Here is a 26,836-nt window from a genome sequence, read left to right as displayed (position 1 = left end):
TTAATTAGAACAAGTATTTGATGATACGCATTACCAAATAATTCAATATACAAATGTTTGTACAATATGCTGTTGAAAAAAAAAAAAATCTATGACCTTTTCAAATTTTTCTAATGACACTATTTTTTTCAAACTATAAAAGCTGTACTGTCATACTCTGCATAATTAAATTAGTGTTTTTTCTTCTATACTAACAGGATCACTGAGATGATTTGTTATATTTTACATGTAAGACCTGTTGGATGAAAGCCAGCAAAACGCTCTTCAGAGAGTCTCCAAAATAATTAGAATTTTAAACTATAAATTACTTAAAAATCATTTGGTAATCATTAGCACCAAACAGAAAACACAAACATCCCTCACAGATTTCTACTCTGCATAAATCAATAAAGCTAGTCAGTCAGATGTTGCATTTTCATTTATTATTAAACTTTGGGATAAAACAGACAACTAATGACCGAGTAAGTATTCAGCAATACAGAGTACGTTGGCACGACAGCCATAAACCTGCTGGGATCAGAAGTAATCTGTCCAAAGAGGACACTCCTACTGCATGTCCCTGTGGTCTCAGAAAACAGGCAGCCAGAACAAACATGGCTCTGACATGTTCACACAATACAGGCATAAGCTGGAGTGTAAAAGTACTAGCTGACCTTTTCTGTAGCTTTCTTCTCATTTCAATGACAGACTCAACACAAATAATTAACGCTATCATAATTTTTCTGCACTGCATCCTGCACCAGACAGGTTTCTCCCTGACCTGTCCATCTTACACTTATTTTACAAAAAGTCTGGTGCAGTGCAATCCTAACCACTTTAAACAGCCCTTTAAATTAATTTCCATAGTTTAATATTGGAGCTCAATAATCTGTTCCAACAAATCATGTCTGGAATTCAAATGCTCTTAAATGTTTAATGAAGAACAGGTTTGCAGTGAAAATCCTTATTTTCCTGTCTTAGGGAAGGATCTTAACAGACGCCAAAGCTTCACTTTTCATTCTTTTAAAGAAACTACTTCCTTAGAGGTATGAGAGACCCATTTCTAATTTCACTCATGAAAAACAAAATCTAAGGCACAGGACAGAACTTCAATATTATTGTGGAATTAACAGTAAGGCAATTCAAGAAAGTAATATTTTCTACAACAGACAAAAAACATTTTGAATTTACCTTTTCCAAGGTACATTAATTGTTGCATATCTCTAGAACCACTTGTTAGGATCTACAAGTAAATTTCACTACTGGAAATTAATCTGAAGAAGTAAATAAGTTACTTACTGTATGTTTGCTACTTTTACTGATACAGGAACATGGGGAAGCTGAGCAGCCCATTTCAGTGTAACATCCTGATAAATATTCAACACATTACTATGGTTTCCAACTAGAGTGTTTATTGTTCCTTCTTTCACTGTTAAAGATATAAAAATTATTTTAGCATTAAAGATATTTTCATAACCCAGTCTTTTTTTTTTTTAGGCTTTTATTATTACACTATTTATTCATTTCCTTTTAAGCCATTACTTGTTATAAATATTTTTATAGAATTTTGAAGTGTCAAAAATTATTAAAGTTACATTTACAATAATAAAGGATATATGTGATTAATTATATCAGTACAAGTTATAAAATATGCAACACACATGCCAAAACTTTCCAAGGTTCTATCCAGCGATGTTTGCTAACTTAAAATATGGCTAAGAAAGACTCATCATAATTAACATGATGGCATGCCAGAATAGATATAACATAATACACATTAGTTAAATAAAATCAGCTACTTATACTCTTTAATATTTCACTGACTTGTTAAAACCAATTAAAGATGTACAAATATGTTTTATTTATAATATATCAGAAAGTATGAAAAATACTTGAAGAATATTGAGATAATATTTACAAAGTCTAAAATGAGATTCTAAGTCTAAAATAAAGCATGGTTGCAAAAATTTATCAGATAACTTCATCTCCCAATGATGAACTTTTTAATATTTGACTTTTTAAAACTAACTTACTACATTGAGTTGCAGCAACTTGAATGTGGAACCACTATAGTACTTATACATATTAAGAACCTATTAACCTACTTATTCCATACTAACATTTCCAAAACCCTATCAGTAAATGACAGAAGATCCTCAAACACTAATTTACTCTTCCAAAATTTTTCCTCTATGCTTTTTGCCTTGGTATTCTGAGCAAACTTGCTCAAACACTACACAAGTACCTCATATTTGGTGATGAGAAAACATGTATTTATTGTACAAAAGTCATGACACTTTAAACAATATTAGATGATAAATTTGCTTTGATTAAAAAAAAAAAAAAAAGCTCTGATTGTTTAGATACTCTACAAATCAACAGCGCATTCAGAAGAATGTATTTGTTCAGTGGAGGAAAAAAACATAGCTGGAGAAGTAACCAAGCTAAAGGTTGCAGGTTTAATTTTCCTTTTACAAACCTGAACAATAAGGAATGAAGCAACTTGGACTGTAATCAAGCTTTTTCATGAATCGAAGTTGTCCATTATCCTTAAGGCAGAAGAGGTTTCTCTCACCAAGCACAAAAACAGAGGAAACTGCCTGATTAAAGGAGACAATGCATATATCCAGTGCTTGCTCTCCAATGTTTAGAACCCAATCCACCTTTAATAAAATAAAAAATAAAAAAACATGCTTCAGAGATCAGTTGACAACTGTGTATTTAAAAACGAACAAAAGCACTTATAAAGAAGGCTCAGAATTCATCAACATACTTTATAGATACAACTAAATTTTAACATACCTGTGCCATTTTAGATGACAGTGCCTTATACTTTATTAAACCCTCCAAGAACAAAGTAATAGAATTGTTTAAAACAGCCGTATCCTTATGTTTTAAAGGCAATGTCACAGAGCAAAGGTGGTAACTTATTCCAACACTGTTTGCAACTGGAAAAACAAAATTTAAGGTGCCTAGGCCAACATTCATACTTGCAGTCACTAATGTACACCCTTCAATTTGAAGAAATCTAGTGGAGTCTTTCCGTTGCCTTTCACAGCCATTGGATAAGGTCCTCTGTCAGCATATAACGTTTCCACTCATTACTTAGCATTGGTCTTTTTAAAATGTATGCAATGCACCATACAGGATATATGTAATTAACAGATTTTACCACAAGTCTTTTTCCAGAACTAAGTTTTTGCTGTACTGTTTCTTGTCTTGCCTCAGCATCTGTTGCAAATACCAGCACATGATATCTGTTATAGGAAGTTAAAAAAAAAAAAAAAGAGTAAAAATAAATAAATAAATAAATAAATAAATAGATAGATATTTGTAGTTAATACCTTTAGGTAAAAAAGAAAAATAAATATATATATAATTATCATGTTATGAGTATACATACACAGTAAAAGCAGAACCTAAAAAAGATTGTCAGAAAGCCTACTGCAATACACCAATCAGCAAAGATGTTAAATAACATTGCAGAATAAAAGCTATGTGTAAGGCAGATTTAAAACAAGTATTCTGCTCAGATTTCCTCATGTTAAATAATTAAACAGATAATTAAATTAAAGGATAGAAATACAGATTACAAGTGAGACAGAGGCAAGAAATCAAGGTATTTTCAGTTTGTGAAATTAGGATTGCAATAAACATCCTTTCCCCTTAATAAGGTTTAAAGCTCCTAAATTACCATGAAATATATAGTACAATCTGTTATATAAATAGTTACACTTTCAAGGTCATAGTTAAGCATCCACTTAATTAATTAATGAAGTTGTTCCAATCTAAGAGATAACAGTAAATTGGTACACTCTGCAGATTCTGACCTAAGAAACATTTCTATTTTAAACATATTTTAGCAATAAACTGGGCTAGAATATTATCATTTTTTTTAACTAATTGAGGGTTAATTCACAGTTCTCAAACCAAATTCCCACTGAGCAGTAATATGCATTAATGTTTATGTACCAATGTTTAAGTACCACTGAAACAAACACAATTTCCTCATCACAAAACAACTCAAATCACAAGTGATTAACACACAAATTTTCCATTCAGCTATCACATCAAATATACAATCATTTAACTATAAAACTCATTTTGCTTTTAGATCTTGAAAAAAAATCTTAATCAATGCAGGAAATACTGCTTTTAAACAAAGTCATTGGTCTGTATAAGCTACAGGAAAATTGATAATCTGCAGTCTTTTAGACAAGATAAAACTGATACATTTTTTGGTTACTGAAATATAAAAAAAATATATATGATTAATACAAACATAAATACAAAAACTTCTCTCCTTACTGTGTCTATTTCTTTCACTATAGAAGTATTAATTAACTTTAATCTTAATGTCCTAATAGTTCAGAGGCACGCTAAAGATTAGTACCACAGTGTCTTAAGACTGGACAATAACAGAGAGCACTACTCAGAATCCAAGAGGCAAATTCCTTTAAAACAACACCTTCCTACAATAAAAACAGCACGTTTGTGAATTAATGACAAAGAACAATTTAACCCACATTTGTCAGAGCACTGAGCCAAGACTCTAAACATGATGAAAACGTGTTTTATTTTTAAGAAAAAAATATTTTATTCATTATAACTTTTAATACATTCTAGTTTTATTTAATATTAATATTCTATTAATATTATATTACTTTTACTTGCAGTATATATATTGTCTCCCATATTAATAACACAATGTCTATAAACTTCTTGTGCAACATCTAGAATTTAGAAATGTTTCACCAAGTTTAAGCATCATAATTAAAAGAGTATTGCTTGAGAAATTCAGGTCATAAAGCAGGATAATATACAGTATCACAATAACGCATTGTGCTAGATTTACATTTCATTTTCCGGATTTGATTCCTGAAACATGATTTATAAAAAAAAAAAAAAAAAGTGGTATTTTTATTTTCTTTGATATAATTATTTCAGCACACCTTTACCCTCTCTCACCCAAAGTACATCAATACCAAGAGACTTTCTGACAAAAGATCAGGAAAATGGCATTTTTATTTCAGAGAGAAAATAAAGTTTAAAGATATGATGTTTCCATACATTTCCAGGAAGCTACGCCTCACATATATTAAAACCCTTCTAAACAAGGTACTATAATGATTTTTTAAATGCTTTATATTATGTCTGTAGTCAAGACCAAGTCCCACTGCAGAAACCACATTTTGATCTGTATCAGTGAAATAATGACTTGTAGATACATAATTAGTAACAATAATTGTGATCAGTGTTAAAATAAAAACTAAAAGAAAGAAAAGAACCATCATGGGTAACAAAGATTGGGCACTACACTTCACCATTCTTATTACTAGGGGCAAAATAATGTACATCCAGGAGGAAAATATCAGTGACAACTATAATCAAACTTATTCACAAAATAAAGAAGAAAATATTTTTCCACATTCATTTAATCATTCTTTCACAGAGATATCTATGGTGGTTGCATGACAACATTTTTGGCCCCTCCCTAATTTTTTTTGGTAGCATCTGGTGTGCAGTGGAGTGTTTCAGCATATCTAAAACCAGAAATCATAAGAGCCTGTGTAGGTAAAGTTTCTGCAGCTTCAGAGAAAAAGATGTGGAGGTCAAGCAAAGTAGCCTGTAGGTATGACTTGGGGAAAAGACATTGAAAGACTCATTTTAAGATGAAGAAAACCTCAGTTCAGCATTATTGGTGCTTCCCAAGTTCTCTAGTGCTTAACTGCAGAGAGGAGCTACCAGAGTTAGCAGTAGTTTTTAATTGAAGATAGCTCCTGGAGAGAAGAGAACTCAAAATATTTACCATACTCAGAAGACTACGTAAGTCCAAAGAATAAATACAACTCCAAGCTAATGGTAAAAGTACAATTCATTTCAGATGTATATTTGATTCGGTATCCTGTAACGTCCTCATACATAAGCTGATGATATATAAGATACATAATTCAATGATGTGGGTTGAAGACTGGTTGAACTGGCAGGTTCAGAAGGCTGTGGTCAGTGTCATGAAGTCCAGAGGGAGACTTAGGTACACAAGTAGTATACCCCAGGGATCACTACTGGATTCTAGCTTCTTGTTTATTCAAGCAACATAACAATGTTTCAACATTTAGTGAGGATACAAATCAAATTTTAATAACAGCATCATCCATTTCTTTCTTCATGAATAAAAAATAGGAATGAGATGGCATTTGACATAATTTTCCAAACAGGTATTGTAGTGAAATTTTTAAAAAGGCAGAACTGTTACTACCACAGTTATGACCAAGAATGCAGATAGTTTCTTATTTTAAATGGAATACTCTTCAAAAACAACAGTAGGCAAAAAGTGACATTTCAGTATAGAAATATGCAATATATTCACATGAAAAAGCTGGTGGTTGAAGAGTGACAGATAGCAACAACTTATCTATATTGTTAATTAAAATAATTGTGCTAAAATATTTCTATTGCAAAAGCATTATTTGCAAACTCCCAGACTTCACAGTATCTCTTGACTTGTTTGCAGTCTTAAAATATACAGAAACACTCCATCTTTCAAAAACACATTTAAATATTTACTAACAGTAGTATTGTTGATGGTCAGTCATCTGCACTAAACAGAGTTAGTTCTGAATTTGACAAACAATGTAGCTTCTGCCGAGATCATAATTTTTTATATTTTGAAAGGTTTCTGCCTACTTGATTTTTTGGTAGCTGCCCATACTAACAGTTCAGAAAGATGTTGCACGATAGCTGTATGGCAAAGGAAATCATACTAAGTTGTATAAAAAAAAATAATAAAGTAAATCCTGAACTGAAATACAAGAACTCTTGGGATAATACAATATTTGCTTCTCACACTTCTAAGAATAACTATTTCAATCTTAAATAGACCACAAGATCAAGACATCAGAGGGAAGCAGGAGGGACAGCATATTTCCTTTTAAATATGGTTTGATTGCTTGGAAACTAAAATTCAAAAAAATAAATAACAACCAATGAAATTATGATATTTATTTTTTACGTTCCCTCTTCTGGTTGTAAATAAGCTTTCTGGCAAATCCATATGGTATTTGTCAGCCCATTCCTCCAGCTTGACAAGATGGCAGCCCTAACCTCTTTGTATTTGTCACTTCCTACAGTTTGGCATCGTCCTTGAATTTCAGGACATTTATTCTCTCTTACGGTCCAGCTCTTTGATGACAGTGTTAAAGAAATATTGGTTACAATATCAGCTCCTGAGGAATATCACTTATCTATGTCTGCCAGTTTGAATCACCATCAACCACTACTGTAAAAGCCTGACAGCTCTGCCACTTTGCCACTTTTTCCATCCATCTTGTAGTTCTTAATTTTTTATTTTTTTTTTAATCATGGGTAATGCCTCCATACTACAATCCCCAGATTTATTGCTAGGCACAAAGATTCAGAAGGCCTAAGAGCAGACCTTATCATTTTTAATAGAGAAAAGATGAGGCAAAGCATGTATTGAGCTCCTTCATCTTCTTACGTTTTGGCACGTAGTTTTGGCCAGTAGTTGGCATATGATTTTCCTTTTATGTTTGACATATCTGTGAGGGTCTTTCGTGTCCTTCAGATTCCCAGCTAGTAGAAGCTTTAACCAAGCTTATATCATCCTGATTACACACCCTGCATGCCCACTTGATGTTTCTGTATCTTTCCTTGGTAGTCCGTCTTAACTGCCATCTCCCATATATTTCCTTTTTCCATTTGAACTTCATTAGTATCTACTTGTTCAGTCAAGTTGCTTTCTGCTGCTTCTTGAACACTGATGTGAATTGTCCTTGGTCTTGGAGAAGGTTATCCATGAAGATTCAATAGCTCTCCAGAGCACTGTTGCCCTTTACAACTGTCTCTCATAGGATCCTGCCCAGCAGTCCCTTGAACAGGGCCATCTGTTCTCCTGAAATGTACAGTCTTCATTTCCACTGAATATCTTCCTCACTTCTATCAGGATCGTAATCCATATCATCTCATGGTCACTGCAGCCAATGTCTGCAATAGTCAATGTCTGCCATTGTCTATTACTTCTCCAAACATTTATTTCTTATTTCTGAGCTATGAATTCAGCAAAGCTTCTTGCCTACCTAGCATGTCTAGCACCTGTATCAAAAAAGTTTTCCCTGATGAACCCTATCAACCTTCCAAGTTGCTGAAGTTCATTGTGTTGCCCTCCCATCAGTTCTCCATTAGGAGGCAATAGGAAACTTCTATTTGTTTAAAAAAAGACTCTATAGCAGATGTCTACCACAACATCCCTGGCATTTAGCATTCATCTGAATTTGAACAATAAACTCAGCATGCTGGTTTCATGAGAGAGCCATGTGTATTCAAGCTGTTCCTCTGTGGTGAACACAAATCCTTCTTTGTCTGTCTTTTCTTTCTTAAGAGCCTGGAGTCATCCAATGTGACACGGTAGCTTTGCAGGACTGAGGTACCACATCTCTAACTGCAGTGACGTCTTAGCTCTGCAACTGCACATCTGACTTCCAGTTCCTCCTCTGCTGTGCAGACTGCAGGTGTTTGTGGATACACACTTCAGATGGGCCTCCACTCATCGAACTTCCTTTACGGGATTATTAAGTCATCCTCCTTTGTGCACTTGACCTTTAACCCCTGTTCCATCATTCAATTTTAAGACTTAGCACTTATCCCTCAATCTAGGGCTCAATGAGGTTAACAAGACTCTACTGCCACTTTGGCAGGTGGACTCCATCTCTCCCCATCAGCCCTCATTCCTTTAAGAGGATCCCATGATCTAACCCATGCTCCAAATCTCTTCTGAAAATGGAGCAGATTCATCAGACTAACACCTTGCATCAAAATAAACATCATATTAAAACTATTGGAGGGCATATTATCTTGCTCTATCAGTACAGTAGAGACAAAACTGAAAGTACAGATTATGCTGAACCGAAGCAAGGAAAAGCCTGGCACTTGCAGGACAGCATAATCTACCTTTGATAAGCTAGTAAACTTATTTTAATTATATAAATATGTACTGTGACCATAAACTCCACAGGACACTGTTTGTTTTTTACAGTAAAGGCAATAAAAATCCGACATGACTACTTTTATTTGTTTACATACTAAATGACAGCACCAAAATATGCAATAATTACTGAATATGAACACATACTTGTAACTCTCAACCTGTCGACAGGAAGACACCGTAATGAAAGAATCTGTCCGAGAGCTGTAAGTCAATGGACCAGGCAGAAGAAAACCAGGTAAAAAACGTCCAAAAGCATAGCTTTCCTGTTCAAATAACATTAACATCCCATCCATGGACTGTATGCATATCAAATCTCGACCTAAGAAAGGAAAGAAGAGCAAAGGAAAGAAAACACCATTAATGATATAGTTTTAAGGCTGAAATCGTTTATAAAACAATATATTTATCAGTGCAATTTTAACAGGACATATTTTAATTTACACAAGTGTTCACTATGAGGAAGAACACTAAGTATTCCAACTTCAGTATTAGCTTAAAAAGATTATTTAATTTCAAATCAAAATTTCTGGTGTTATATTTTCAGTTTAAAGAAATGTTTCGATACTCCTACAAAAACTCTGTATCTTACAAGCAGTTGTAGCAACTGTGGCTTAAAAATAAATAATCTATTCTATTCTTTCAAAAGTAGTTAGAACAACACAAGTCCTACAGGTATGTACAAACAGTATGATAGTAACGTTTTCCACACTCTGCTTTTTTTTTTTTTTTTCCTTCTCTTCAAGGAAAGTAAAAACAAACAGATCCACTCCATTTGGTACAAACAACACTCAAACTGAAGTAAAAAAATCAGCTTGGAGCAAACGAGTCCAAGCCTTTATGCAATAAAACCCCAAGACATGACATACCATATCTCAAGCACACCAAATTCAAGTTTCATTTTTAAGCCTTCTGAGATCAGAGGCTGATTATGGGTTTTACATTTCATATCCAACTGCAGTAATTCAAGCAAACAATATTTTCCGTGTGTTTAAATAGCAATAAGACTAACACCTTGGAACAGTTGAATGAAGCGTCTCTCCTGAATTCAAAGACAAGCCCCTATCTTGCAAACCGAACATGAAATATTATAATTCAACATGAATCTATTAATCCACATTAAAATACTCCACTGTGTCTTGGGAGCTTTAGTATATGCATGCAGGACTTGAACAAATTATATGTTCTCTAAAGCTCCATCCCCAATCCCTTAAGATCGTTTCCTAATAGAAGATGAGCCAAAACAAAAATAGGCTAAAAGCTTCACTTTGTTATACTTAAAGTTAAGGTCAAGGAGATGCTAAAAAAGCAACAAGTGTAAAATACAGTGGAAAATATTGTTCATTTTGAACAACAGAATAGAATCTATTCTTCATAGAATCATTTAATCTATCCTTCATAGAATCTTTAAGTACTTGAAAATAAATAATAGTGTAATTGGTCAGAGGTACATCATGTTACTCATCCTTGGAATTTAAATAAATAAATAAATAAATAAAAGGAAGGTAAAGCACCTGGATTCTTTTCACTTGCCCCTTCTATCCTCCCCGAGACCATTTCATGTTTTCCCATATCCTAAAAATCAAATTCTTCCATCCTTCTTTCCAGATTTTGCATGTAACTCACTCATGTTCTATCAAACCTGTTGCAAATACCAGCCATTTGCTAGGAAGGACGTTCGACGATGTAATTGATGTTGTTCATGTGGTAGAAGCTGTTCAGTCTCTCAGTTGCTAGTGAAAATACTTTGACTTTTCACAACAATTTATAGAGTAAAACAATTTAAAGAATTTGATTTCAAGAGTGCTTGTACATGGTTGAAATGCTAAATGTAATACCTATTTCTTGCCTAATGTTCCACACAGACCTCTTCTGAAAACCTTAGAGGTCATTCCCATTTAATGGAGTTTTGTTGGTTTATCTGCTTGAAAACTCCTTAAGTGGATACATTTGAAGGATAACACGAGCTGCCAATTTCAAATGCTTAAATTGTACTTTAGCAAGGTAGTAATAGCATTTTCATTTGATGAATTCATAAATCAAAGAATAGAAGAGAATTTTATTAAACATTTTAATCAAAAATCCAATATTCCATATTAGGCATGAGAGTGAAGTACTCCATTAATCAACCATCTTTGGTGGCTTAGAAAAATATCTACCTGAGAAAACAGTGAAAGCTTGCTTTCCTACATTGAATCATGTCTGGATCTGTACTAATGAACAAACATGTCAATAAAAGCAATTTAACATGGAAACCATTGAGGTACTGATCAAAAGTACTCATACTGAGATTTTGCCTCCTATGGATGTCATCGAGTTAGTACATCTGTTTGCTGATTTTTTTCTACTACTGCAAGTGAGAAAATGTAAATATATCATCTTTATAGCAGCTCTTTAAACCATTGGCCACTTGTCACTAGCAACTTCAATATGATGATTAAGTTTCAAATTTTGATCTATAACATTTTGAAGTTTGTTACAAGTTTCCAAAATAGAAGAGGAAACATTTAAAGTGTACCACTACGTGCAGATTAAAGTCATACTTCCTTCTAGGAAATGCAAACTCTTTACCTCTGTTAACAGCATAAAGTCAATGAAGAAATGTTTCCTGTGACTAAATGCAATCATTTTAAGAGAATTATGGGTTTGACATATAGATCCCCTAAAAGCATTTTCTAAACAGACCGATTGTTTTAGAGCTATGATTTTCCTAGGGTTTTCTACACAGACCTTTTTAAATTATAAAGCACAGTCTATGGCTTCTGTTCAGTCTTAGAATTTATTGTTTATTAAATTAGAAACATATTCTACGTTATATATACACATCAGCTATACATACGTAGACACACCTCCTAAATGTGCCTAGCTAGTAAGCTTCCTCTGAAATTTGTATGAAGCAGCCTTATTAAAAGTCTTTAAAAATCATTTCCCCTCTTAGGTATTATTCATAGGACAGATTCCAGAATTGCTTGATTTATTCACAACTTGTAGCCAACATTCTGCAGCTGAAATATGTGGTATTCAAGAGGTTAAAGCAATTACTGATCATAGTCAGAACAAACATTTGGTTTGCTCCTTATACTGTCTCTGAAGTACTAGCCAAGAGCACTACAATGATTTTACTAACACAATTCAGAAATTAGTGAAAAGGATTTAACTAAGTACCTTATATATGTTTCAATTAAAATAAAGCAAAATGCATACACGAAGATGAAGATTATTTAGTATTAGGGTTCAAAAAATTCTTAATGTCCTTTTTGTCACATTAACAGATGACAATATCAAGTTTTATTAGCATAAATTAAAAAATGTATTTATAAGAGAACTGTAGTAACTATACATGCTTAGAGTATCACTTGAGGCTCAGTAAGGTTGTGAATAGGCAAATGGGCATAGTCAATCTAATGCTTTGCTAATACTACAAGGAACAGTCCTACTCACCCCCATCCCTCCAAGCTTCTAATTCCCCTTTCTCAATTTATGTAATTGCTCCTCATTCCCAGACCAGGCCTGGTTACTTACCTGACTGCTGTAAACTAACAATACCTTCCAGAATTTATAGTAAAATATATATTAAATCATTGCTCTGCATAAATAGATCTATCTAAGCTGAGCAACTGCCAGGCATGACCTTGAAAGCTCCGTGATGTAACTCTGAGGACTACGGTTCAGGGCACACTCCTTTATCCAGTGAGGAAGGGTAAGGGCATGAGGAAAACTGAGTGGATTCTGTGGGCCAACAATCAGTTTGCACTGCAGGTGTCGGGACCTGTTTTGAGTTTGGTTTCTAGTACCATGGAACTCTTTTTGAGGACTGACAGCTGTTTTAAAGAGATGGGATGCACATGACTAAATAAGTAAAAAGTATCTTTGCCAACAAGCTTGCCAACCTGGTTAAGAGCAGCTTTAAACTAGGAATAACAGGTGGGAGAGATTCCACAACACTTGAGTGAGGAAGCGGTGGATGCAGTAGGCAAGCAAGGGGCTCTGGGGTGATGTGAATAGAAGGGACATAGCAATCAATAAAATAGGGCTGAAAAGGAAAACAGTGAAAGTTTCCACGCCCTTTTCAGGTCTCTCTCTGAGATGTTTCTGAATTACTACACACATCATAGAGAACAAACAGAAGGAATTGGAAATCCGAGTGCAGTTACAAGGCTAAGATCAAGGAGACGGGGAGTCTCCTTGTGTGACTGGAGTGCTAAGATGGATGCATTCAGGCTGTTCGGGAAACACATCTTGTAGGTTAACACACCTAGCTGCCAGGACAAGCTCGTCTCTCACTCCCCCACTTCAGCAAAACAGGGAGAACATAAAATGAAAAAGCTTGTGGGTTGAGATAAGGTCAGGGAGATCACTCACCAATTACCATCACAGGCAAAACAGACTCGATTTGAGGAAGACTAATTTTATTACCAACTCAAAATGAAGTAGGACAATACAAAACAAAACAAAAGTAAAAATACTTTTCCCCACACACACCCCTTCTTCCCAGGCTCAGCTTCACTCCCAACTCTTCTACTTTCTCCGATCCTGATCAGTGCAGAAGCTGTGGGGAACAGGGGATGCAGTTGGTTCATAAACACTCTAAATGCCACTTCTTCCTCATACTCTTCCTCTCTTCCAGCGTGGGGTCCCTCACACAGAATGCAGTCCTTCACAGACTTCTGTGATGTTGAGTCCTCCTTATAGGCTGCAGTTCTTCAAAAATTGCTCCAGCAATTGGCCCTTTGAGTGTAGTCCTTCAGGAACAGACTGCTCCAGCATTGATCCACAAGTCACAGGTCCTACCAGAAAATTTGCTAATGCATGAGCTCCTCTTCACTGGGCTACATCTCCTGCCGGGAGTCTGCTCCTGTGTGGGGTCTCCCTGAGTGGCAGCTAGCTCCAGTCAAGACATATCCATATGCATGGGGTCCTCCATGGGCTGCAGTGTGGATATCTGCTCTGACACAGTCCTCCATGGGCTTCAGGTGGACAGTCTGTGCCACCATGGTCTTCTCTGTGGGCTTGTAGTACCTCCTCTCCCTCCTTCTTCACTAGCCTTGGTGGCTGCATGGTTGTTTCTTAGTCTTTTCTCTCACAGCTGCTTGTCCTGGTTTCAGCTAGGATAGAGTTAATTTTCCTCCTAGCAGATAGAGATACAGGCATTGACAAAGCAATTGGATATGGAGCACCACCTTACAGCCTCTGGAGGCATCTCCTGTCAGCTGTGAAGGAAAGGTATCCTTTCAAGGAAGTACTTGTATGTCTACCAGGCAAGTGGACAACTATGGAGAACCAACCAGAGGGAATTAACTGTACGGAAGGTGATTTCTAGGGACGTAGACAACGAACAAATATCCACAGATCCAGATGAAGTCAAGTGTACGCGACACGTGGTGGAAGTTTGTACGGAGTGCACCATCATCATATGTCAGCTCACTGGCAGTAATGGCCTGGAAAGAGGATGAGGAACCCACAGTGGATGAATTGACTAAACAACTCCAGCAGTACAAAGAAAGTCTCTCCTCTTCCCTACAGGTCTGCATCTCAGCTGTGGAGAAACTTTCTGAAAGTGTCTGTCAACTAAAAGAGAATACTTTGGAGAAACTTTCTGAAAAGGTCCACCAACTTGAAGAGAGATTATTTTCTCCCCACCTGTACAAAACAGTGTCCCAGCTATCAGGGGTAAGCGTCCATCTGTTCAAGGAAGACAATATGGTGGGTACACACCCCGTGCCACCCTGTGGTTTTACCTATGTGACCATGGAGAGGACATGAGAAAATGGGATGGAAAATCTACCTCAACCCTAGAGGCACAGGTACGAGTTGCAAAGAAGAACAATCAGGAAAAAGGGGTTATCTGAGAAGCTTGCTGCTCCAACTTCCAGCAGGCAGTCCTCCAGACACAGAAATGAAGATTCTGACCAGGATTAGAGGGGCCTTGCCTCCAGCTAGGGGGAGGAAAGGGACAGTCGAGTTTATTGGACTGTGTGGATTCAATGGTCTGGCACATCAGACATACAGAAGTATAGGGCTTTAGTAGACACCAGTGCACAATGTACTGTAATGCCATCAAGCTATAAAGGGCCAGAACCCATGTGTATTTATGGGGTGATCGGGGGATCCCAGCAGTTAACTGTATTGGAGGCTGAAGTGAGACTAACTGGGAATGAGTGGCAAAAGCATCATATTGCGACTGGCCCGGATGCTCCGTGCATCCTTGGCATCTCAGAAGAGGATATTTCAAGGACCCAAAAGGGTTCCGGTGGGCTTTTGGCATAGCTGCCTTAAAGACAGAGGACATTAAACAGTTGTCTACCTTGCCCAGTCTCTCAGAGAACCTTTCTGTGGTGGGGTTGCTGAGGGTTGAAGAACAGCAGGTGCCAATCACTACCACAATGGTGCACCAGCGGCAACATCACACCAACCAAGACTCCCTGATTCCCATCCATAAGCTAATTTGTCAACTGGAGAGCCAAGGAGTGATCAGCAAGACTCATTCACCTTTTAACAGTCCCATATGGCCAGTACAAAAGTCTAATGGTGAGTGGAGACTAACAGTGGACTATCGTGGCCTGAACAAAGTCATGCCACCGCTGAGTGCTGCAATGCCAGACATGCTAGAACTCCAGCATGAACTCAAATCAAAGGCAGCCAAGTGGTACACCACAATTGATATCGCTAATGCATTTTTCTCCATCCCTCTAGCAGCAGAGTGCAAGCCAGTTTGCTTTCACTTGGAGGCATGTCCAATACACTTGGAATCGGCTGCCCCAGGGGTGGAAAAACAGCCCTACCATTTGCCATGGACTGATCCAGTCTGCGCTGGAGCAGGGGGGAGCTCCTGAACATCTGCAGTACATCAATGATATCATTGTGTGGGGTGACACAGCAAAGGAAGTTTTTGAGAAAGGGAAGAAAATAGTCCAAATCCTTCTGAAGGCTGGTTTTGCCATAAAACAAAGTTAAAGAACCTGCACGAGAGATCCAGTTTTTAGGAATAAAATGGCAAGATGGACATCGTCAAATCCCAATGGATGTGATCAACAAAATAACAGCTATGTCTCCACCAACTAGCAAAAAAGAAACACAAACTTTTCTAGGTGTCATGGGGTTTTGGAGAATGCACATTCCAAATTACAGTCTGATTGTAAACCCGCTCTACCAAGTAACCTGTAAGTAGAATGATTTTGAATGAGGCCCTGAGCAATGACAAGCCTTTGAACAAACTAAGCAGGAAATAGTCCATACAGTAGCCCTTGGGCCAGTCTGAACAAGACTGGATGTAAAGAATAACCTCTACACTGCAGCTGGGGCCCACCTGGAGCCTCTGGCAGAAAGAGCCTGGAGAAACTTGAGGTCGACCCCTAGGGTTTTAGGGTCAGGGATACAGAGGATCCGAGGCTCACTACACTCCAACCAAAAAAGATACTGGCAGCATATGAAGGAGTTCAATTTGCTTCAGAAGTGGTCAGTACTGAAGTACGGCTCCTCCTGGCACCCCGACTGCCAGTACTAGGCTGGATGTTAAAAGGAAGGGTGCCCTCTACACATCATGCAACTGATACTACATGGAGTAAGTGGGTTGTACTGATTACTCAGTGGGCTTGGATAGGAAACCCCAGCTGCCCAGGAATCGTGGAAGTTATTATGGACTGGCCAGAAGGCAAATACTTTGGGATATCACCAGAGGAGGAGGTGACCTGTGCTGAAGAAGCCCCACTGTACAACAAGCTACCAGAAAATGAGAAGAAATATGTCCTATTCACTGATGGGTCCTGTCATATTTTGGGAAAGTATCAGAGGTGGAAGGCTGCTGTATGGAGTCCTACATGACAAATTGCAGAAGCTGCTGAGGGATAAGGTAAATCGAGTCAGTTTGCAGAAATGAAAGCCATCCAGCTGGCTTTAGATATTGCTGAACAAGAAAAATGGCCAGTTCTCTATCTCTACATTGATCCAGGGATGGTAGCAAATGCCCTGTGGGGGTGGTTACAGCAATGGAAGCAGAACAACTGGCAACACAGGGGAAAACCCATCTGGACTGCTGCATTGTGGTGAGATATTGCTGCCCGAGCTGTAACGACCAGCAGGTGGATCAGGCTGCTAAGATTGAATTGGCTCAGGTGGACTTGGACTGGCAACATAAAGGTGAATTATTTATAGCCTGATGGGCCCATGACACCTTGGGTCATCACGGTAGAGATGCAACGTACAGATGGGCTCGTGATCAAGGGGTGGACTTCACCATGGACGCTCTAGCACAGGTTATTCGTGATTGTGAAACATGTGCTGCAATCAAGCAAGCCAAACAGTCAAAGCCTCTTTGGTATGGAGGATGATGGCATAAATATAAATATGGAGAGGCCTGGCAGATTGATTACATCACACTCCCACAAACCCACAATAGCAAGCACCATGTACTTACAATAGTGGAAGCAACTACCAGGTGGCTGGAAACAGATCCTGTGCCCCATGCCACCGCCCGGAACACTATCCTGGGCCTTGAAAAGCAAGTCCTATGGAGACACGGCACCCCAGAAAGAATTGAGTCAGACAATGGGACTCCTTTCCAAAACAACCTTATACACACTTGGGCCAAAGAACATGGCACTGAGTGGGTGTATCACATCCCCTATCATGCACCAGACTCCGGTAAAGTTGAATGATACAATGGACTGTTAAAGGCTACACTGAAAACAATGGGTGCTGGAACATTCCAAAATTGGGATATACATTTGGCAAAGGCCACCTGGTTAGTCAATACTAGGGGATCTGCCACCCAAGCTGGACCTGCCCAATCAAACCTGTTACGTACTGCAGAAGGGGATAAAGTTCCTGTAGTGCATGTAAGAAACATGCTGGAGAAGACAGTCTGGGCTACTCCTGCCTCAGAAAAAGTTGAATTATATTATGTTAATTATTATATAATACTGTATGTCATCATTACCATGATTGCTATATGTCAATGTCCTATTAATGGTATCACAATAACAGCCACGCAGATAATAACAAATTAATTTTGATAGAAATGGACAAACACAGAGATGTGATGGAATGAGAACGGAGTTCAACATGTGACCATCCAACATCACATACCATCTCTTCTGCCCTGAAAAACTGCTGTGACAGATGGAGCGGACTATGCAAACTCAGTGGACATATATACCATATATGAAAATGGTGATCAATTAGAATGGAAAGGGTGTAACCTGAGCATGACGTAAATTGTATGGGATAAGGGGTGGATATATGTCCTGGTTTCAGCTAGGACAGAGTTAATTTTCCTCCTAGTAGCTGGTAGGGTGCTGTGTTTTGGATTATGATGAGAAGAGTGCTCGTAACACACAGATGTTTTAATTGTTACAGAGCAGTGCTTACACTAAGCCAAGGACTTTTCAGCTTCTCGCTCTGTCCTGCCAGCAGGCAGGCTAGGGGTGCAGCAGGAGCTGGGAGGGGGGCAGACCCAGGACAGCTGACCCAAACTGGCCAAAGGGGTATTCCATACCATCTGACATCATGCTAAACAATATATAGGGGTGGCTATCCAGGGTGGGGGGTCGGCTGCTCAGGGATAGGCTAGGCATCAGTCAGCAGGTGGTGAGCAATTGCATCGTGCATCACTTGTTTTGTACACATTATTATTAGTAGTACTATTATCATTATCATTATTATTTTCCTGTCTTAATAAACTGTCTCTATCTCAACCCACAGGCTTCATTTTTCCAGTTCTCTCCCCCATCACAGAGAGGAAGGGGGGAAGGTGAGAGAACGGCTGTGTGGTGCTTAGCTGCCAGCAGGGTTAAACCACAACACTGCTGTATAGCCTTTTGTTTATTTTTAAAACCTTTCTTAAATATGTTTAAGAAAAGAGAGATCAGCATCTCTGATGGGTTCAGCTTTGGACAGTAGTGGGAACAGTCTGGAGCTGGCTCTGAGCTCTGCTCTCTTCTAACACCCCTGCAGCCTCGTCACTACCACAACCTTGCCAGACAAACCAAATACAACAGGCCAGGATGGTGAGGGGCAAGTTGTCCTTAAAGTGAGAGAGCAGGTGGAAGGCATGGTCATGATGGGGAATTTTAATTACCCTTACATCTGTAGGAAAGATAACACCACAGAACATATGAAATCTAGGAGTTTTTTTGTAACACTATTCAGGTGACCAAGGAGCCAAAAAGGAGAGGTACTCTACTGGTCCTGACCCACAAGCAAGGAAGTCTGTAAATACTGGGAGGCAGCCTTGGCTAGATCTACCATGACATGGTCAGCCAGATGCTCAGGATAAGTTCACGAGCATATAAAGAAAGAGCTGGACAAAAGGAAAAAATAAAATAACAGAGAACCACAACTCTGCACTTCAGGATAGTAGACATTAGCCTCTTCATGTATTTGTCTGGAAGAATATAACAGTATGTCTTGGAGAAAAGGAGGTTCAACAGAGCTGGTTGATATTCAAGGATCACATCCTCCAACTTCAAGAATGGTCTATCCCAGCAAGAAGGAAGTTAAACAACGGCAAGCAGCAATACACCAGCATGGATAAACAAGGAGTTTCTGTCTAAACTCAGACATAAAAAGAAAGCATACAAGAAATGGAACCAAGGTGACCCAGGAGGAATAGAGATACCGTCCATCCATTTAGGGATGGTGTTAGACAAGCAATAGGCCAGTTGGAATTGAATCTAGCAAGGGATGTGGAGGACAAGAAAGGATTCCACAAATACACAGAGAGCATAAGGAAGACATACCTACTAGGCCAGTCATTGCTGACTACTCTTGATTCCAGGTACTCTTCATGTGCCTGGAAGTGGCTCCCAGGGTATTATTCCATCACCTTCCCAGGAGTTAAGGTGAAGCCAACTGGCCTGTAGTTCCCTGGGTCCTCCTTGCCTTTCTTGAACACAGGGATGATATTTGCTTTCCTCTAATCTTTGAATACTTCTATCCAGTCTATTCAGTCCCCACGATCAAAGAGTGGCCTCATAATAACATTTGCCAACTCCCTGATAAGGGTATCGACTTGAAAACAGATTTTTTTTTTTAAAGGTACAATCAGATGCATTTGTAATTTAAGGATTCTTACCTATTTATCTAAAGTAAAAGATAACAAAAATGTGCAAAAAAGTTTAAGTTGTGCATAAAACAGTCATGAAAAAAAATTAAACAGTAGTTATGTTTAAACTACTGCCATATTGCTAATCTACTGTTTTAAAGGTAAAAATGTTGTTTGATATGTAGAATATAATAGTTCAGTTGGAAGGGACCTACAAAGATCAAGTCCAACTGCCTGACAACTTCAGGGCTAACCAAACATTAAAGCATGTTATTGAGATCATTGTCCAAATGCCTCTTTAACACTGAGCATCAACCACCTTTCTAAGAAGCCGGTTTCAGTGTTTGACCACCATCATGGTAAAGAAATTGTTCCGAGTATCTACTCTGGACCTCACCAACACAGCTTTCCCATGTGTCCTATCACCCGTTACCAGGGAGCAGAGACCAGTACCTTTCTCTCTATTTCCCCTCCTCAAGAAGTTGTAGAGAGCAATTGAGTCGCTTCTCAGCCTCCTTTTCTCCTACCTGAAAAACCCAAGTGTCCTTAGCCTCTCCTCACTAGACAAGCCTTCCAGTTCTACTAGTTTTGTCGCCCTTGCAGGCATTCAAGGACCATCCCTTTTAAAATTATGGAACCCAGAACTGTATGCAGTATTCAAGGTAAGGCTGCACCAGTGCTAAATACATCAGAAGAATCACCTCTTTGGACTGGTTGGGTATGCTGTGTTTAACACACCCCACCATGCAGTTTGCCCTCCTGGCTGCCAGGGCACACTGCTGGCTCATGTTGAGCCTGCTGTCATCAGCACCCTCAGGTCCCTTTCTGCAGGGCCGCTCTCGAGCCACTCGTCTCCCAGTCTGTACCTGTGTCCGGCATTACTCTGTCCCATGTGCACAATCCAGTTTTCCTTTGTTGAAGTTCATGTCATTGATGATTACCCAGTGCTCCAGTATATCTAGATCTCTCTGCAAGGCCTCTCAGCCCTCCAAGAGAGTCAACAGCACCTCCCAATTTAGCATCGTCAGTGACCTTGCCAAGGATGCATTCCACTCCTGCATCCAGATCATTGGTGAAAGTTCAACAAAACTGCAAGGGCCCTAGAATTGAGCCTCATGAGATTAAAAATCATTAGATTTAAAATGTATAATCATGAAATTAAGATGTTTAATTGAGAGATTAAAAATGTGAAAGACATTCAATTCTGAAGCAAATGCCCTTACTAGTACAAAAATCTTGTATTATACCTTTCTTAGTAGTTAGCATTCATTTTCTGGTGCTTGTTTATACTAATGGTAGCGAGAAAATCTTTAGACTGGCTTCCAACCAGGCTTGAGAAGCTTGAGGTTTGAGAAGCTTGGCTAAAATATACAGTTTAGTTGTTAACGTCTATTCTTCTGATGACATTTAAGATCCAAATATATTAGAGCAGATATTATAATCCATATGCAGCACTTATAATCTAGCAGACATATTACAATTCCAATAACAGATAAAAAAATAAAAGTCAATAGAGGTGTCACTGCTTATGAAATGAGTAGTAATAGCTTCTGCTTTCATGTATATTAAGAGATATCTAAGTTACTCTTAGTAATTTTGTTGCATCATGAAAATGATTAACAGTAGAAATAAAAGTATAGCATATTCTTGAAATATATATGAAGCTATATATCAGACATGGAAATATTAATCTTTAGCATTCATAATGAATCCCTAATCACACATGTTAAAATATCTCATTTAACAGTAGTGATGTGACTGAATGATGTGACATAACAAGTTCTTTAGAACATTCCAATGATCTACAAGCATACAGTAGTACTGAACCATACTGTCTGAAGAAATAAATATATGGCAGGCACTGAAAACATATTTTTACCTAACTAAAAAATAAACTAAAAAAAATCACTCTCATTGCCTTTAAGAGTACAGCATCATTTCTTAATATACCTACCATTTTGTTGTTCATATTTATGTAGTTTCTACTCACTAATTTTTATATTTGTATTTTAACTAAAATCAAACTCCAATTACCTGAACATTGCATGTAAACCATAATTAAAGAAAAATAAATTGTGTATGAACCTTTAATTTTCCAACTTTTTATAGGTCATCTTATTTCCTTTGGCCATTTGTTTTTAATGTGTAGCTAGTGAATAGGGTTTTTATGTTTCACTTCAAGAAATGCAGTCTTCCAAAAAATTCAGCCAGAAGTGTCCATTTCAAAAAAGCTTATTGCAGCCAGTTGGCTTTGCCAGTGACATATTTATAAAGTGAAAATATAACCCATAGTGTTTTCTGCAGATCAGATGGAATCACTTGGTGTACTCTACATAGTTTCAGCAGCTTGTGCCTCAAGAGGAATGTCCTTCAGCCAGTGTTACTTTTAAGCACAAGTCCAGCTACCGTTGTTTTGTACTTTTGTTATTCTAGCGTGATATGAATACATTTATGTCACACTTTTTTTTTTTTAAACCACAATGTATTTTTAGAGCTATTGCAAAGCCAAAATGAGAGGCAGGTGTCAGCTCTTTGAAATAAGCTTCTAATTAAAGCTATTTTGGAGCTAAGATTTTGCATGTTAACAATTTCCTCTGCTCTGAGCCTCCCCTCTGGCACCAAGTCAATTTCATAAAATGTACATTATGTAATCACAAGGTCTGAGCACCATGTGAAATCATGCAATGAAAACTACAGCATCAAACAGGATAAATTAGAAATCAGAACAAGCTTCATAAAGCTACAACTTTTAAAGAGACGTCAGCGGAGATAATTTTACTGCCTTCAATGGTAATCATAAACTTCGGTCAAAACCTAGCGTGGAAGGAGGTGTCAATAAAAATAAAATGAAAAGAAATTGGCATTTATAAGACACCCATAAGCCAAAAGCTAGTCCTTTAATGATACATGTGAAATGCTTTTTTAATTGAAGAAAAGATAAATCCACAGCACATTGACCAGTGGAGAGATGCACACAAACTATATTCACACACACTGGAATAGAAATCACTGTCCTGACCTGACACAAGCAAATAGTTTTTGATTTTCCTTCATCGTTGAAATTTACCCCCCAACATTTCTCCCAGAATAGAGAACAAAGTCTCCTCCAGTTCAAATCCATTTGGAGAACTCAGCTTGCTGCTGAGCATAGCTCCTAAAACAAAACAGATTTGGGTCAACTGTGAGAAAAGCACTTCAGGAATAGCTTCTGACTAATGGAAAAATCATTTGAAACTATGTCGGGCAGTTCTTAAAACAACGTATGCCTAGTAAAAGGCAAGTCTTAGGTTACTTCCCTAACCCAAAGAAGGAAGCACATGTCAACATACATTCAAAAAGAACTCTGAATTGACTAGCTTGGTGGTCTGATGGCTGTTCACTGCATTACTACAGAAAGGATCAAAGTTCAGGACTTCAGCTGCAACCGTTCATTCTAGACCAGAGGTTCTGGCAGCACTGCCAAGGCAGTGCAATACCCTGTGTAGATAAAAAGAGGAAAAAGAAAAATGCCCTGCATCACTCAGTGATGATGCATGTATCCATCCCAAAAGATGTAAGAAGAGTACCTGTGTCACAGCTGAGATTGACTAAGCGCTTTTCTGCAGGAATTGAAAATTGCTTAAACAGGAATAAAGTAAAACCAGAGAAGTTGACGGGAATTTAAGATAAATTGTATAGAAAATACTAAATCCTTATTCTACTGATGCTAGTTTTAATTATTTTCTAATCTCTTCCAGATATTAAGGTATTGCAGTAAAATGCATTCACAAGTCCCAACATAAGAGATGTTCTCTGCATCAGCCTGGTCTGCATGAAGTCTCCCTGGTTAAAGCACAGTAAAGTATGTAGTCCAAGCTGTTGTAAGGAATTGAATTTTTTACTTCTCTCAATCATTACATTGTATTCTCTTTACCTAACCCCTTCAGATTTCTGACTGCCATAAAGTGAATTCTAGATGGAAAGTGTATCTTGAACTATTACAGTTTCCCCAGAGGCCAAATCAGGTAACTCAGACCTCACTCACATAATCAATCCTCTGGAGACCTGTGATACACTCCTTTATTCTTGATCTGATTTTTACCATAGAAGATGACAGAGACAAGTTGTACAGAAAATTCAGTGTGGGACTGATCCCTTTAAAGCTCATATTGACCTGTGGTGGTGTAAGGACCCTTAGAAAAAACACTAGTATGGTTCAAAGAAGCACAAAAGACTGGCATGCAGTATAGAGATCCAGAAATATCATAGATGCAACATCCAGCATGTTCATTGCTACTGAAAGAAACTTGGTATTTGGCACTGTTTAGACATGAGAGGTAGTGTTTTCCCCTAAACAGATTCTAGTGCTAAGATTTATTACAAGCCTCATATTTAAAAAAAAAAAAAAAAAAAAAAAAAAAAAAGTGCATTCAAGAATGAACATTTCTAACCCTATTGCAAGTAGTCTTGGAAAAAAAATGTTCACACAGTTGTGAAAGCAGCATCACAGAAAGTTGCTTCTTTTTCAGTACAGCAAATTAATTATAACTATATAATCAATTCAAGCACATTAACTGCAAACTGTATATAGTGGGTCTTGAAGAGAACATTAGCTGTGTATGCCAGAATGGGTGTGTGCACAGATCACAATTACTCAGGCTGCATCTATGAAGGGATGGTAAAAATCTTTCTTTAAATTCAGATTCTTGCCTTAACTTGTTGAATATAACTACTTTTCAAGAGCAGACAACTACAGACATTTACTTTGAAGTGCCTGCATTCATAGAGATGTTGCAATATGACTGTTATAGGCTTTTTTCTTAAGAAAAAAAAAAAGGGGGGGGGGGAATTTTCGGCTGTGAAACCTTCCAATGCGTCAAGCTGCCATCATCTGAAGATATACACATATTACACATCATATTTATACTATGCAACATCTTACTGAACTAGTAAATCTGCCACAAAGAAAAAAATGGAATAAACACAAATACTGTCAGCAGTTAGCCCTTCTATATCAATAGGCTTTAACTGAATGCAATTAATGTACTTGTTTTTTTTTTTTTTAATTAATCACAAATCAATAGCAGACCCCTCATTGAGCTCAATAAAGTTGAATAAAGGCCTTATTTTGCAACATTTTTGATGCAAAATTATCAGTAGAATCAAAAAGTATCCTAACATGACACAATAATTTCATCTTCAAAATTTTATCTAAGACACAGACATGTAGAATTAGAACCAAACAGTATAGCAGAACTCCACCAGTGAAACCCAGGAAAATTCCTTATCCTTTCTACTTCTTCATTTCCATTCTCCCCTTAAGTAAGCAACTTGAATATTCCAAAGCACTTCCCAAAGCACTCTGATTCCCTACTACTTTTTTAAGATAAAATTTAATGAAAATACTTTCCAAAGAATGCTGTCCCCAGTAAGGGAAGTCACATTCACAGAACTCATTAAAGATAATTTATAACCAAGTAAAATCCTGAAGCTTAAAATGCAAAGCTAGGAATTTATTTTTACATAACTTTAGGTGACCTCCTATACCTCTTCAAAAAGTTTCAAATAGCCATTTATGTTTCTAATTTTAACTGGATCAAATAAATATCTTCAAAAACCTCCAATAAAATACAGCCACTTTTCATATTCAGATCATTTGTCTATACATATCCTGGACCAGTAATAACCAACACTCAGAAAGGACTAATTGAATTTTGTGGTCTTTTGTGTATTTTATTTCTAAAAGGGAAAAAAAACTAATCACCATTTGTTTCATTTTTCTTGTATTTTAAAATTGCTAGAAGTATAATACAAATAGCTACGTGATTTTATTATTATTAACCACTAGCCTTGCAAAATATTACTTTCATAAGTTTGGTGTTTTGTTTGTTGGTGGTGGGTTTTTTTTTGTTTTTTTTTTTTTTTAGTGGTAGTGTTGTGTGTTTTTTTAAAAAAAACAGATGACGTTTTCAAGTGCTTTCACACGAATCACACAGTGAAATATTTGAAAATCAGTCATCATACTAATCTGCAGAATACATTTTATTTCTGTTATAGTCTTCCTTGTCCTTTTTATTCTCTGTAGTCACCAAATAAATTTCTGGGGGTTATTCATATTTACCCCTATTTGTTTAGCCAGGCTCATAACTAGGCTCAGTTGTGTTAAAGAAATGTGAAAATTGAGCAAGGCTGCATCATTATTTCTTTCAGTTACGAATGCTCCCATCTGGTGTGACTTTATATACAAGGGATAACTGAACAGGCAGAAAGCACAGCACTACACGTTGAATTTTAATAAAAGAAAATCCAATAGCTTAGACAAAATTATTTTTGGTCTACTAATCTATTTTCTTGCGTTGGACCGCTTCTTTAAACTCCTTGGGAATCTCTAATTTTACCTAAAATTTAAATTTTTTGGCACTCAAAGTGACAGCATTGTATGACACCTCAGCATTGTGTAGCTATTCAGCAAGAACTCTGATTAACTCAAGTCTCACCAACCACGATTTCCATTTCCACCCAGGGGAAAACATGGCAGCCCCCCCAAAAAAACAGTATAAGTCTACCAAAATTTCAGTTCTTCAACTTCTTGAATTTCTGGTCACTTTGGACATGTTTTAAAAGCCTTGTTATTCTCCACACAAACAGTTTTCTACAATTCCCATCAGTCATAAACCGAACTATCAACAAGGACTAGAACAGTTTGTCACAATGAGGAGGCACACCCCGTGATCAGAACCAATTGGATATTGCAAAATTAGAATTTCCCTTATGAATCTGAAATAAAATCACCTCGTCACATTTTTCATTGTTTACCTCCTCTTGCTAGCCTGATC

The 26,836-nt window shown here is 37.4% G+C and overlaps 1 protein-coding gene across 8 annotated transcripts in view; it reads right to left on the bottom strand.

Moving 5' to 3' along the window:
- BBS9 (Bardet-Biedl syndrome 9) overlaps positions 1-26,836 on the bottom strand; it is a 335,690-nt gene that overhangs the window by 289,529 nt on the left and 19,325 nt on the right. For all 8 annotated transcript variants that reach the window (XR_004748060.1, XM_035316948.1, XM_035316945.1 and 5 more), the window contains exons 6-9: positions 9,128-9,302; positions 3,152-3,236; positions 2,459-2,642; positions 1,279-1,408 (exon numbers count right to left, since the gene is read on the bottom strand). Coding sequence is in view for 7 of the 8 variants with exons in the window: in XM_035316948.1 (XP_035172839.1) it covers positions 1,279-1,408; positions 2,459-2,642; positions 3,152-3,236; positions 9,128-9,302 (574 nt within the window). In the remaining variant the exon portion in view is untranslated. The remainder of the gene's footprint in view (positions 1-1,278; positions 1,409-2,458; positions 2,643-3,151; positions 3,237-9,127; positions 9,303-26,836) is intronic.

Source organism: Oxyura jamaicensis, chromosome 2 (assembly GCF_011077185.1).
Source record: "Oxyura jamaicensis isolate SHBP4307 breed ruddy duck chromosome 2, BPBGC_Ojam_1.0, whole genome shotgun sequence".
NCBI lineage: Eukaryota > Metazoa > Chordata > Aves > Anseriformes > Anatidae > Oxyura > Oxyura jamaicensis.
Note: the sequence above shows the minus strand (reverse complement) of the source record. Positions and strands in the feature narration are given on the sequence as shown.